Source organism: Cyprinus carpio, chromosome B2, assembly GCF_018340385.1.
Source record: "Cyprinus carpio isolate SPL01 chromosome B2, ASM1834038v1, whole genome shotgun sequence".
Taxonomy (NCBI): domain Eukaryota; kingdom Metazoa; phylum Chordata; class Actinopteri; order Cypriniformes; family Cyprinidae; genus Cyprinus; species Cyprinus carpio.
In genome coordinates this window covers 5,973,538-5,986,912 of record NC_056598.1, presented here as the reverse complement: position 1 = coordinate 5,986,912, position 13,375 = coordinate 5,973,538, and the positions used below count along the sequence as shown (strand labels likewise).

At 35.1% G+C, this 13,375-nt stretch overlaps 1 protein-coding gene across 2 annotated transcripts in view; it reads right to left on the bottom strand.

The window, feature by feature from the left end:
* The window catches only part of LOC109063045 (fibroblast growth factor 12-like), a 108,448-nt gene that overhangs the window by 89,124 nt on the left and 5,949 nt on the right, over positions 1-13,375 (bottom strand). For both annotated transcript variants that reach the window (XM_042717859.1, XM_042717858.1), the window contains one exon: positions 12,917-13,027. In XM_042717859.1, the coding sequence (XP_042573793.1) occupies positions 12,917-13,027 (111 nt within the window). The remainder of the gene's footprint in view (positions 1-12,916; positions 13,028-13,375) is intronic.

Genomic DNA, 13,375 nt, shown 5'->3' with positions numbered 1-13,375 from the left:
AACACAGTAAAATTTCTATGTAGTTAACATCATTTCGAGAAGACGCTGTATCCTACACTGTGAAAGTAAATTTGTTTGATCACATCTCATAATTACCACAAATTTGTTAACACTTGACATTTACCACTGAGAAATGTCCTGCTCCGGTCGTGCTTGTGAATCAGTCTCTTGTCTAGTCTCGTTTCATCATCAGACTCCGGCACGAGTTGGTAAGCTACAATCCATACAATCTTTTCTATGTACAGTAAGAGGGTTCTAGGGCTGTCATTCTGTCAAGGCAACTGGCGTTTCGTTTCCGACATACGCTGTACACGGTAGACCAATCCAGAGCCGTAGAGACATCTTTCTATGGCTCTGGACCAATCCAAAAGGATTTTGCCATCTGACCAATCACAGCAGTGAGGGCTCACAGAAAGGAGGGGTTTAGAGATACTGATTCTTTGAACTGCTTCGCACAAATCATTAATGAATCATTTAGAAATGAGGTAAAATTAAATCTATTTTCTAAACTAACATATTTTTTAAACTTGCATTCATGTAAACCTGTTTTAGGAGACTCATAACACAATATTAGCAACCTTAAAAATGGCATAATAGGGGCACTTTAATATTAAGAACTTGCATTTTAGACACCATATTGCCTATTTTTGATCTATTTCACCAACAGAAATAATTCCAAACAGCCACAGGCTAGCACTGTTTTGCGTCTCTGAGCAACGTCAGGGACGGACTGGAAGTAAAAAACGGCCCTGGATTTTCTCCCAAATAGGCCCACCACAACTACAAACAGCCGCTACTATCTCACAATATTACAGCAATCAATGTATTGCATTTATGGCAAATAACATCACAAAACCCATGGTGACCCTGCTGAAAAAAACAAAACAAAAAACAATAGAAACCGTCACAGAAATTCGAATGGTTTCCACTACAAATGCCATTACAATCATTACAAACAATCAACTTTTAATCATTAAAACCATTAAATAATGGTTTCCTGTAGTGTGCTTTGGGACATGTTCCATTAGGATTTAGTGGTTTTAACAATAATAATATTTAACAACAATAATAGGCAACCAATTACTAGTAGAGACCAATAGGTCCATAACAATTTCCATTAACAATGCAATTTCTATTACAACCAGTAAAACCATTACAAATTCTAATGATGGTTTCTATTGTTGTTGTTGTTTTTTTTCAGCAGGGAATTTAAATAAACAGCAGTTCTGAGGCACTCACAAGGAATATAAGTTAAAAAGCCTTTATTTAAACTTGGCTATCCATATAAAACATGCCAACATGTTTCGGCCACTGTGGCCTTCTTCAGGGCAAATTCAAAATGGCAGTCTCTAGACTGCATGCTACATATCTGCATGTGGTCACATGACCTAGAAGCACAGGTGTTCATCTGCACAGGTATCACCTGACAAAGAGCAATTACAACAAGTTACTTTAGATAAGACAAGTCACATATTCAATATTTAACCAGTTCCCACATCAAGATAGTTTAAAATATCAACATAAATAGATACATCTAGGAAGAGGTTGCTTTGTATAAGACAAGTTTCAGAAAAAAGTTACATTGTTAAAAAGATATCATTTCATTTCATGTTCTAATAAATATGTGCAGTCTCAGAATTTAAATAATTTCACAGTTTCTATGTTTAACCACTTTCCACATCAAGATACAGTTTGAAATATCAATATAGATAGATACATATAGCAAAATATTGACATGTGCATATAGTCAGTTACAAAAAAGGAGAAAAATCCAATTCCAAGTTTAGACCAGGGTATTGATTAGCTTTTAAAGTATAAATCCAAAAGGATTCTCTTTGTAAAAGTTTTTTTAAGTCTATCTCCCCCTCTTGGTGATAATATAACATGTTCTATCCCAAAGATTTTTAGAGTATCGCTACTTCCATGGTTCGCCTCTTTATAATGTAGAGCCATAGGGTATTATTGGTTACTTGTTCTTATAGCATATTTGTGCTCTGCTAATCTTTCTTTAAGCTTACGCTTGGTTCTACCAATATAAAAACAGCCACAAGGACATTCTAGTCTATAGACAACAAATGAGGTATTACAATTAATAAATGAGTATATACTGTATTCACGATTTGATGTCACATCTATAAAAGTATTGGTCTTGACCATATTGTTACAGTGATTACAGTTTCCACACTTATAGTTACCTCTTTTTGTGCCAAGCCAAGTTTTATTCTGTACAGGAGGCATATAGCTTTTCACAAGACTATCTTTTAAAGTAGGAGCTCGTTTAAAAGTGATAGTAGGTACCTCCGGCAGTGCATCTCTTAAGATGGTATCACTTTTTATTATGTCCCAATTCTTCTTGATTATTTGCTTTATCTTATTGGCTTTACTACTGTATTGTGTAACAAAATAAACTTGGTTTGGCACTTGCTGTTGCCTCTGTTTTTGAACCAACAGCTGTTCTCTACTAATTTCTTTAACTCTACTATAGGCTTTATCTAAGGTCTTGTGTTTATATCCTCTTTTCTTAAACCTTTGAATCATGTCTTGAGCATTTTTATCAAAAACGTCTTCATATGCGTTTAATCCTTTGAAAATGGCCAAAAGGGATATTCTCTATTAACCAAGGTGGGTGGTAGCTTTCTGCCCTCAGAATAAAATTCCTACCATAACTTTTCCTAAACAAAGAAACCTCCAACTAAACTTATCCATCTTTTGATATCTCCAGATCTAGGAAATGGATATTTGTTAATGAGAACTCTAGACTCATCTTAAAATTAGGATTAGTGTTATTAAGATATGCATGAAACTGTAGCAGCTCTTGTTGTGACCCAGACCATATAAGAAGAATGTCGTCAATATACCTTCCCCACCATACAATCTTATTAACATATTCATTTAGACTCAAATAGACAAATGTTTCCTCCCAAAGACCCATAAACAAATTTGAATAATTTGGTGCAAAACAAGCTCCCATTGCTGTACCTTTTATCTGCTTAAAGAATTTATTTTGGAATAAGAAAACATTGTTAGTTAGTGTCCAATCTGTTAATTTTAAGATAAACTCTGCTGGGGGCATCTGTTCTGGTGGTCTCTTCTCCAAATAATGTGACAGTGCCTTTAATCTTTCTTTGTGATCAATGTTTGTATATAGTGACTCAACGTCCATTGTCACTAGAAAGGCAGTCCCAATATTTTTGATTTCTTTGATCTTAACACAAATGTGCTGTCTTGGATAGAGGGCAAGTCTATTACAAATTGCTTAATATGAAAATCAACAAACTTGGATGCCGGTTCAGTCACTGACCCATTGCCACTTATGATTGGCCTTCCTGGTGGGTTCTCCAAGTTCTTGTGTATTTTTCGGAAGCATGTAAAAAGAAGCAATTCTAGGGCATTTACTTTGTAGGAAATCATGTTCTTTTTTAGAAATCCAGTCTTCACTTTTTGCATGTTTAAGCATCTCCTCTAGTTCACTCTAAATTTGCTCTATCGGATTAAATGATAAAGGCTGATAGTACTCACGGTTATCCAGTTGACGCATGCCCTCGGTGATATACTGGTCTCTGCCCCACACTACCACTGCTCTTCCTTTGTCTGCTCTTTTTATGATGATTTCGTTGTTAGTTGACAGACATTTTAATGCTTCTTTTTCATCCTTTGACAGGTTGTGATTCTGTTGAGTTTTTTTTACCAGGTGCAAAGAGTTTATGGATAGCCAAGTTTAAATAAAGGCTTTTTAACTTATATTCCTTGTGAGTGCCTCAGAACTGCTGTTTATTTGGGAAACATTTTGGATCTCCTAGCTGAAGAGCACCAAAGGAATACACCTTTCAATACCCAAGTAGCACTCCTAGTAACTCGTTTGTGGATCTAAGTAGAAGGATTTTGAGGGATCGTCCTTAACAGGAGTAGCTCCGTTCTGTGAACGTCGGGACCTGTTTGTACTCTTCACCCTGAAAAATGGCAACTGGACCTTTTTCCTACTCCAAAGAAGAGGGTGAGAATATCATTGTTTCAGAGACATTGTTTGACCAGATAGATACAGAGACTTCAGATGCAAAGAAAATATTTCTAGATCTTAAGAAACTTTCAGAAAAAGATTTGAAATTACAGATGCATATGACTACATTATCAGATTACTGGAGAGAAAAAATGATCCCAAGAGGATTGAGGATTAAGAAATTTCCATCGTTTGGCTTTGGTGACATAGAGTTTAAGAATAAATGGGAAGCTATTTTGAATAAGTGTTCCTTAGACCTTATGCTACTGCTGATTGAAGAAGCTAAGAAACAGAAATGTGCAACAGAGAATGAAATAACTTCAATTAAAAAAGAGATTTCTACAAAATATAAAGATCAGGAACTCCCTTTTGAAAAAGAGATTAAAGAAGGACTAGATAAATTACAGCGACACATCAAACAAGAGAAACTAGCTAAATTCAAGAGAGACCAATCAGACTATAAGGGAGAGAAAGTCTACACGTGGAGGCAAGGACGTAATCAAAATGCACAGATACAAAGGATAGGAACTGTATTGTTTCAACTGCCAAGTAGTGATGATGACCACTCTGCAAATGAAAGCCTTCCTCCTGTGGATTTTTTAGGCACCAGACCCAAAAAAGACAACAGAATACTAAGACGAAAAGGCATAAGACCAGACGAGGACGAAGACGAGGCAGTCCACCCAAAAGGCAGGAACATGAGGAAGAAAAACAAGAAGTAATTAATATCTCTGGTATATCACTTTCAAATAGCCAGATTTCAGTTCTATCAAAAGGTCTTTCCTTTGCACCTACAAACCCAACTAAGGAGTTTCAAACTAAAGTTGACTAATTTAAATTTTACCGCAACCTTCAGCTAAAAGTGTGGCATTATACCAACTATAGTGAAACAGCTGCTCACTCCCAAGAGACATACTTTAGGCCCAAGTCAGCCTTTATGCCTTACATAAACAACTCGATCTTGAATACTTTTTCTACAAAAGTTACATATGAAGTGAATAAACTCTTTGCACCTGGTAAAAAAACTCAACAGAATCACAACCTGTCAAAGGATGAAAAAGAAGCATTAAAATGTCTGTCAAGTAACAACAAAATCATCATAAAAAGAGCAGAAAAAAGGAGGAGCAGTGGTAGTGTGGGGCAGAGACCAGTATATCACTGAGGCCATGCGTCAACTGGATAACCGTGAGTACTATCAGCCTTTATCATTTAATCCGATAGAACAAATTAAGAGTGAACTAGAGGAGATGCTTAAACATGCAAAAAGTGAAGACTGGATTTCTAAAAAAGAACATGATTTCCTACAAAGTAAATGCCCTAGAATTTCTTCTTTTTACATGCTTCCGAAAATACACAAGAACTTGGAGAACCCACCAGGAAGGCCAATCATAAGTGGCAATGGGTCAGTGACTGAACCGGCATCCAAGTTTGTTGATTTTCATATTAAGCAATTTGTAATAGACTTGCCCTCCTTTATCCAAGATAGCACATTTGTGTTAAACAAGATCAAAGAAATGAAAAATATTGGTACTGCCTTTCTAGTGACAATGGACGTTGAGTCACTATATACGAACATTGATCACAAAGAAGGATTAAAGGCACTGTCACATTATTTGGAGAAGAGACCACCAGAACAGATGCCCCCAGCAGAGTTTATCTTAAAATTAACAGAATGGACACTAACTAACAATGTTTTCTTATTCCAAAATAAATTCTTTAAGCAGATAAAAGGTACAGCAATGGGAGCTTGTTTTGCACCAAATTATTCAAATTTGTTTATGGGTCTTTGGGAGGAAACATTTGTCTATTCGAGCCTAAATGAATATGTTAATAAGATTGTATGGTGGGGAAGGTATATTGACGACATTCTTCTTATATGGTCTGGGTCACAACAAGAGCTGCTACAGTTTCATGCATATCTTAATAACACTAATCCTAATTTAAAGCTGAGTCTAGAGTTCTCATTAACAAATATCCATTTCCTAGATCTGGAGATATCAAAATATGACAAAGGTGAATTGCACACGTCCGTGTTTAGAAAACCCACTGATCGGAATGCTATACTGAGGGCAGAAAGCTACCACCCACCTTGGTTAATAGAGAATATCCCTTTTGGCCAGTTTCAAAGGATTAAACGCATATGTGACTCTAAAGACGTTTTTGATAAAAATGCTCAAGACATGATTCAAAGGTTTAAGAAAAGAGGATATAAACACAAGACCTTAGATAAAGCCTATAGTAGAGTTAAAGAAATTAGTAGAGAACAGCTGTTGGTTCAAAAACAGAGGCAACAGCAAGTGCCAAACCAAGTTTATTTTGTTACACAATACAGAAGTCAAGCCAATAAGATAAAGCAAATAATCAAGAAGAATTGGGACATAATAAAAAGTGATACCATCTTAAGAGATGCACTGCCGGAGGTACCTACTATCACTTTTAAACGAGCTCCTACTTTAAAAGATAGTCTTGTGAAAAGCTATATGCCTCCTGTACAGAATAAAACTTGGCCAGGCACAAAGAGAGGTAACTATAAGTGTGGAAACTGTAATCACTGTAACAATATGGTCAAGACCAATACTTTTATAGATGTGACATCAAATCGTGAATACAGTATATACTCATTTATTAATTGTAATACCTCATTTGTTGTCTATAGACTAGAATGTCCTTGTGGCTGTTTTTATATTGGAAGAACCAAGCGTAAGCTTAAAGAAAGATTAGCAGAGCACAAATATGCTATAAGAACAAGTAACCACCAATACCCTATGGCTCTAGATTATAAAGAGGCGAACCACGGAATTAGCGATACTCTAAAAATCTTTGGGGTAGAACATGTTAAAATATCACCAAGAGGGGGAGATAGACTCAAAAAACTTTTACAAAGAGAATCCTTTTGGATTTATACTTTAAAAGCTAATCAATACCCTGGTCTAAATTTGGAATTGGATTTTTCTCCTTTTTTGTAACTGACTATATGCACATGTCAATAATTTGCTATATGTATCTATCTATATTGATATTTCAAACTGTATCTTGATGTGGAAAGTGGTTAAACATAGAAACTGTGAAATTATTTAAATTCTGAGACTGCACATATTTATTAGAGCATGAAATGAAATTATATCTTTTTCACAATGTAACTTTTTTCTGTAACTTGTCTTATACAAAGCAACCTCTTCCTAGATGTATCTATTTATGTTGATATTTTAAACTATCTTGATGTGGGAACTGGTTAAATATTGAATATGTGACTTGTCTTATCTAAAGTAACTTGTTGTAATTGCTCTTTGTCAGGTGATACCTGTGCAGATGAACACCTGTGCTTCTAGGTCATGCAGATATATAGCATGCAGTCTAGAGACTGCCATATTGAATTTGCCCTGAAGAAGGCCACAGATGCCGAAACATGTTGGCATGTTTTTAATGGATAGCCAAGTTTAAATAAAGGCTTTTTAACTTATATTCCTTGTGAGTGCCTCAGAACTGCTGTTTATTTGGGAAACATTTTGGATCTCCTAGCTGAAGAGCACCAAAGGAATACCCCTTTCAATACCCAAGTAGCACTCCTAGTAACTCGTTTGTGGATCTAAGTAGAGGGAATTTAAATACTTGAAATCTACATAAAAAGAGCAGAAAGCAAAAATGTATATGACATAATAATAAACATAAAATGAAGAGTTTGGTTTCAAAACGCAATAAACCCCTTTTTTTTTTTTTTTTTTTTTTTTTTATGAGTTTCCGCCAAAATCAGTATTGTATCTGGTCGGTATTGAAAAGACCATTTTTAATTTTACACAAAATGCGATATCTGTCGAGTTATTCTGTCATGTTTTCTCCCTTTTTTTCCAAACCGTGACAAAAACGCCAGTCTCCTTTCTTTGCAAAATGCGAAATATCCGCTCAACCAATCACAGCGCAGCATTCCATGCACTGTAAACAGTAACAACCAGTCACAGCGCACCATTCCACGCACTCTAGACAGTAATGGTGGTGCTCTGAATACACCCGGCATCCTAGTTTTTCTCCTCTACTTTGTACTTTGTGATCAATAAACAAGGGCTGCATTAAAAAATCGCATGTGATTGTCAAGCATATCTCGTCAGTAAAGCCGGTGTTCTGTCGATTTGTCCTACCCTGTCAGATTTTGCTACCTCCCATTAAAACAGTGGGTAGTACAATTTGACAACGAAAAATGCTACCTGTAAAGTTATGGTTTATTAACATCTACACCTCCCACAACCCTAAACCTACCCTTACAGTAATGCAAATACAGTAATTAAGAGTTATATTTGCGGTTGTAGCTAGAAGGGATACAGCTACAGGAAACCAACAATAAATAATTTTTTCTACCTATTAGATTGTGTTTTATTAAAGTCTACACCTACCCCAACCCTAAACTTCCCTTACATTAATGCAGATACATTAAATGTTGTTCAGCATGAGAAAAAGAACGCAATATTGATGTGCGCATGCGACCCTGGTAGGAAAATTTATGGGTAGGATAAACTGTAAGGACACCGGTTCTTTGATAAATCTCCATTGCATGCTTTCAGATGGAGCGGCATTTAATACACAGAGCTGTACATCACAGACAAGTTATGCAACAATGAGTTCATAAGTGTAAGTGTTTTTATTAATGCCATTAATGTTTTTGTTAATACAGCGTATAGCACTAGTCAACTGAATGTAACATGGCAAAGATGAATGCACTTTTAGTAGCTAGTTGAATGTAAGGGAAATATCATTTTGGAATTTCTGTGGTTTAAGTTCATGTATGTTCATGATTAAATTTTCTTTTATTGTTGTAATTAATTTATAGCATTAACAAGATGACATGTTGAATTCATTTTGGGAGCGATGACTGATTGAATATATTTTCAGTCCAGTGTCTGTATATTAGATAGTATTGACCAAGCCTGTCATATGTGAATCAACTTACTATGTTGTGTATTTTCAACAGTTTCAATATGAAAAATAACTTTTATATTGATTCAATGAAAAAAAAAAAAAAAAAAAACGTAATCCCATAGGAAAAATGTATTGCTCAGTGGTTGCTTTTCCTAAGCTCAGGAGACTTAAATGAGATTCTCATATATCTCTCATTTTAGTATCAACAGAATTTCAGATGTTTCTACTAAAATTCCTTAGGAGAAATGAAAGTAGACATAAATGAGAAATGAGAAATACTTGAGAAAAAAAGAGTTAAAACAGAGAATATGGTGAAAGAAGCATAGAATATATAGAATATTTATTGTCTTGCTGCAATCTCTATCAAGACTCCATTATAGGAATGTTTTATTGCTCAGTGGTTGCTCTTTCTAGCCTCAGGAGACTTGATTGTGATTCATGTATTTCTCATTTTAGTCTCAACAGTATCTCAGATGTTTCTCCTAAAAATCGTTAGGAGAAATAATAGTAGACACAACTGAGACACGAGAAAGTTCTGAAAGAAAGGAATCCAAAATGGCAATGGGAGAGAAACGTGTGAAAAACATGGGAGATCTGTTGCTTTTTTTATTGCAATGGGGTTTTTAACCTTTAATGGTCAGGACAGTAGAAGTAGAGACAGGAAACAACTGGATAGGTGAGAATTGAACAGGAGCAGCAAAGTACCTTTAGCTGGGATTCGAACACGTTGTCTGTGGTGCAGTTGCGCCTTCATGTTAGTGTGCTGCCCACAAGGCATTGGCTCTGACAGAGGTTACTCTATGCTCAGTATATTAAGGGGTGATTCTCTTATGTGTCTCATTGAGATCAGCTGTCTTAAGATGTCTTCAGTTTTATTTTAGGAGAAAGGATAAACTTTTACTAATATTGTAAATACTAAAACTATCATTTAAATAGCATTAAACATTTCAGAATATCAAGGGTTACTAGTTTAAATGTTTAAATTTATCTTCAATGTCCAGCATTGTATACACCAAATTTTCCAAACACACTAGAAAAGACTTACAAGTGCAAGATGTTTACTATAAGAGCAATACCTTTTTTTTTAAACAAATGTAACACTAGTGTCCCAGGTTTTTTTTTTATTATTATTATTTATTAATTTATTTTATTTTTATTTATTTATTTTTTTGCTTTTGCTTTGTTTAGTATTAAAATTTTGTCTTGTACATTTTTGCATGTATATAAATATAGGTTATGGTTTCCTCTGTTAAGTCACTGTGCAATAAAACACTCTCTACATAAAACAACTTCAAATATGACAATGCATGTATTGTCTTTGATTGAAATAGTGTAGATAAATGACATTGAAGCTAACCAGGGGGAAGAAAAATAAAATAAAAAGAGATCTCTTTACCATTTCAAATAGACAGAAAATGAGGTTACCTTAAGATTGAATGGAAATTTTGCTTGAGTCTCCTACTTCTCAAACTTTTCTCCTGAGACAAAAAACTTGAACAGTCTCGCAATGGTCTTCTTTAAAGCTTTAGAAGAGATCTCAACAACTTTACACACTGTGCTCAGATATTTTTCCTTAGCTAGACTCTGGATCTCTCACATTTGTCTCCTCAAAAGTTTAGATGAGATCTCAACAATATCACACACTGTGCTCAGATATTTCCCCTTAGCTAGAGAGTTTGGATCTCTCACATTTGTCTGATCAAAAGTTTAGTTGAGGTCTCAACATTACACACTGTGCTCAGATTTTTCTTCTACACTAAAGACTCGAGAGCTCTCACATTTGTCTCCTCTGAATTTCAGAATTGATCTCAGTAACTTTACAAAGTGTGCACCAAGTCAAATGCCTCAATGTGAGCTCAAACATTTCTTCCATATAATATGTATTAATAATCAAATTAGTCAATTAATAATCAAGACTGAGTCATAAGCCATTTATGTGCCTTTCAGCAAAGAAAGCTCCAGGGTAACATTTTCTGTAGATCAGTTTTGATTAAGGCATCCGGTACATTACTATATCCAACAATAAATTATGTGCTTAAGTACATAAACATAGCCTTTAACTCTGAATTTATGATTTTCCCCCATTTATTTAGTGCCTTTCAAGTACTTGACTTGATGCACACTTTGTAGAGTTGTTGAGATCTCTTCTAAAGCATTATAGGAGACAAATATGAGACCCCCACATTATTCAGCTAAACAGAAAAATCTAAGCACAGTGTGTGATGTTCTTGAGATCTCTAATCTAAACTTTTGAGGAGACAAATCTGAGTGATCCAGAGTCTCAAGCTAAGGAGAAATATCTGAGCACAGTGTGTGATGTTGTTGAGATCTCTTCTGAAGCTTTAAAAGAGACAAATGTGAAAGATCCAGAGTCTCTAGCTAAGGAGAAACATCAGAGCACAGTGTGTGATATTGTTGATCTATTCTAAAGCTTTAAAAGAGACAAATGTGAGAGATCCAAAGACTCTAGCTAAGGAGAAATATCGGAGCACAGTGTGTGATGTTGTTGAAATCTCTTTTAAAGATTTAAAAGAGACCATTATGAGAGTGTTCGAGTTTTTGTCTCAGGAGACAAGTTTGAGAAGCAGGAGACTCAAGCAAAAATCTCCATTCGATCTTAAAGTAACCTCAATACTAAATAGGACAAACATTTGATATTTTAAAGATTTCTCACTCTCTATTAATCCTTCGTATGGGATGGATTTATTGCATTTTGAGAAAAAAAAAATAACATTTTATAATATATCTTTGAAAATCAAAATCTGGATTTGAATTTTTAATGTTATTATAACCTAAAGATGTTATGTGAGAGTATGAAACAGAAAATAGTGGTTTTCAAATTGCCACTTCCTTTGTAAAAGAAAAACACATTTTTATTCAAATTGATCAAAATGGATTTATTGCATTTTGGAACCAAACTCTTCAAATATAGAAACCTGAATCTACAGAATTCTTCAATTTGAGTATTCATACAGTGTGTGTGTATGTGTCATCTTAATCGTGGCAATCACCTTATAGGCTACTTCATTTACTCTATTTTCTAACTCAATATCTCTCAAGTGTAACCCATTGTAGAATCGCTGTTGTCTCTTTATGAATGAATGGAATATTCATGTCAGACAATGTCAAGTGATAAATAGTAGTGGACGCTCAGACTAGGGGTTCTCCCCAACGTCCAGATGGCCAGTCCAACCCTGAGCAACATGATGTGTATTGTTCCTGAATGACTTACCCATTTAAATGATTCGGTTCAATCGCAGTGACTCGCTTATTAACATTGACTTAACAGTGTCAATGCCACCTACTGGTGGTTTTAATTTTACTTAAAGTAATTAAAAAAAAAAAATTCAAATATCAGTATTCAACATTTTATGTATCAAAACATTATTTATTCATTTGTAACTGCAGGTTAAAGCATTCCATGTCCCTCAGAGCTGCATTAAGTGGATAAATGTATTTATTCCACTTCAGATGCAGCTTCTGTTTCCTCTGCATTGCAAATATTAATTTTGTTGATACTGATTTCACTTTATTATTTTGTTTATTATTTTATTCAAAAAGAAAAATCTAACTAAATAAACTAAATGTGACATGCTCACAAAATCTACAACATATACTCTATAAACTCTTTACTACAATAAATAATTATATTTATAACTCAATTTAAATTTCTCTCTCTCTCTCTCTCTCTCTCTCTCTCTCTCTCTCTCTCTCTCTCGCTTTCATTCTCTCTCTCTCTCTCTCTCTGGGCAAGTAAATTTTAAGCTTCGAAAGGAAAATGACAAATGTACTTGCCCAAAGGACAACCACATGAGAATGCTTAATGTCAAGCCCTGCTTTTAAAGATTGTGCTGAAGGATTGTACAGAAACAGACTTTCATAAATAAACCAACCCTGAAGATTGTTCACTGAGGTAAAAATATGACACCAAGCCCCAGTCTCCCCTATATGCAATTAGTGTGGTACAATGAACTCTGCTTTGCGTGCACATTTGCAGTTCCAATCACTCACTGTAGTCGCTGTTCTCATCCTTGATGCCATCGATGGTTCCATCTGGCTGCATCTGCAGGTAAAAACCCTGCTGGCTGAACAGTCGTGTCACAATGCCTTTCAGCTGCGGCTCTGGAAAATAAACACACAGCCCCACCCCAAACCACATTTTTATCAGAATTCACCCCAACAAATTTTTTCAGCATGTGAACAAAAGGTTAAAGAAATAAATTATTTTAAATAAGTTCTTATCCAGTGATGGCAGTGAATGTACTTGTGAATGGCTATGTTGATAAAACTATGCATATTTGCTCTCATTATGGACACCTGGAGTTTAGAAGACCAGCTGTAACCATAACATGTGTTTTCTGGTGGAGTGGTGACCTGTACAAACAGTTACAATAAAGTTTAAAGATAGGCCTGAGAGGTGAGGAGTGAAGAGGCCACATGGATGATCTGGCATACAGCAAAGTCCCACAG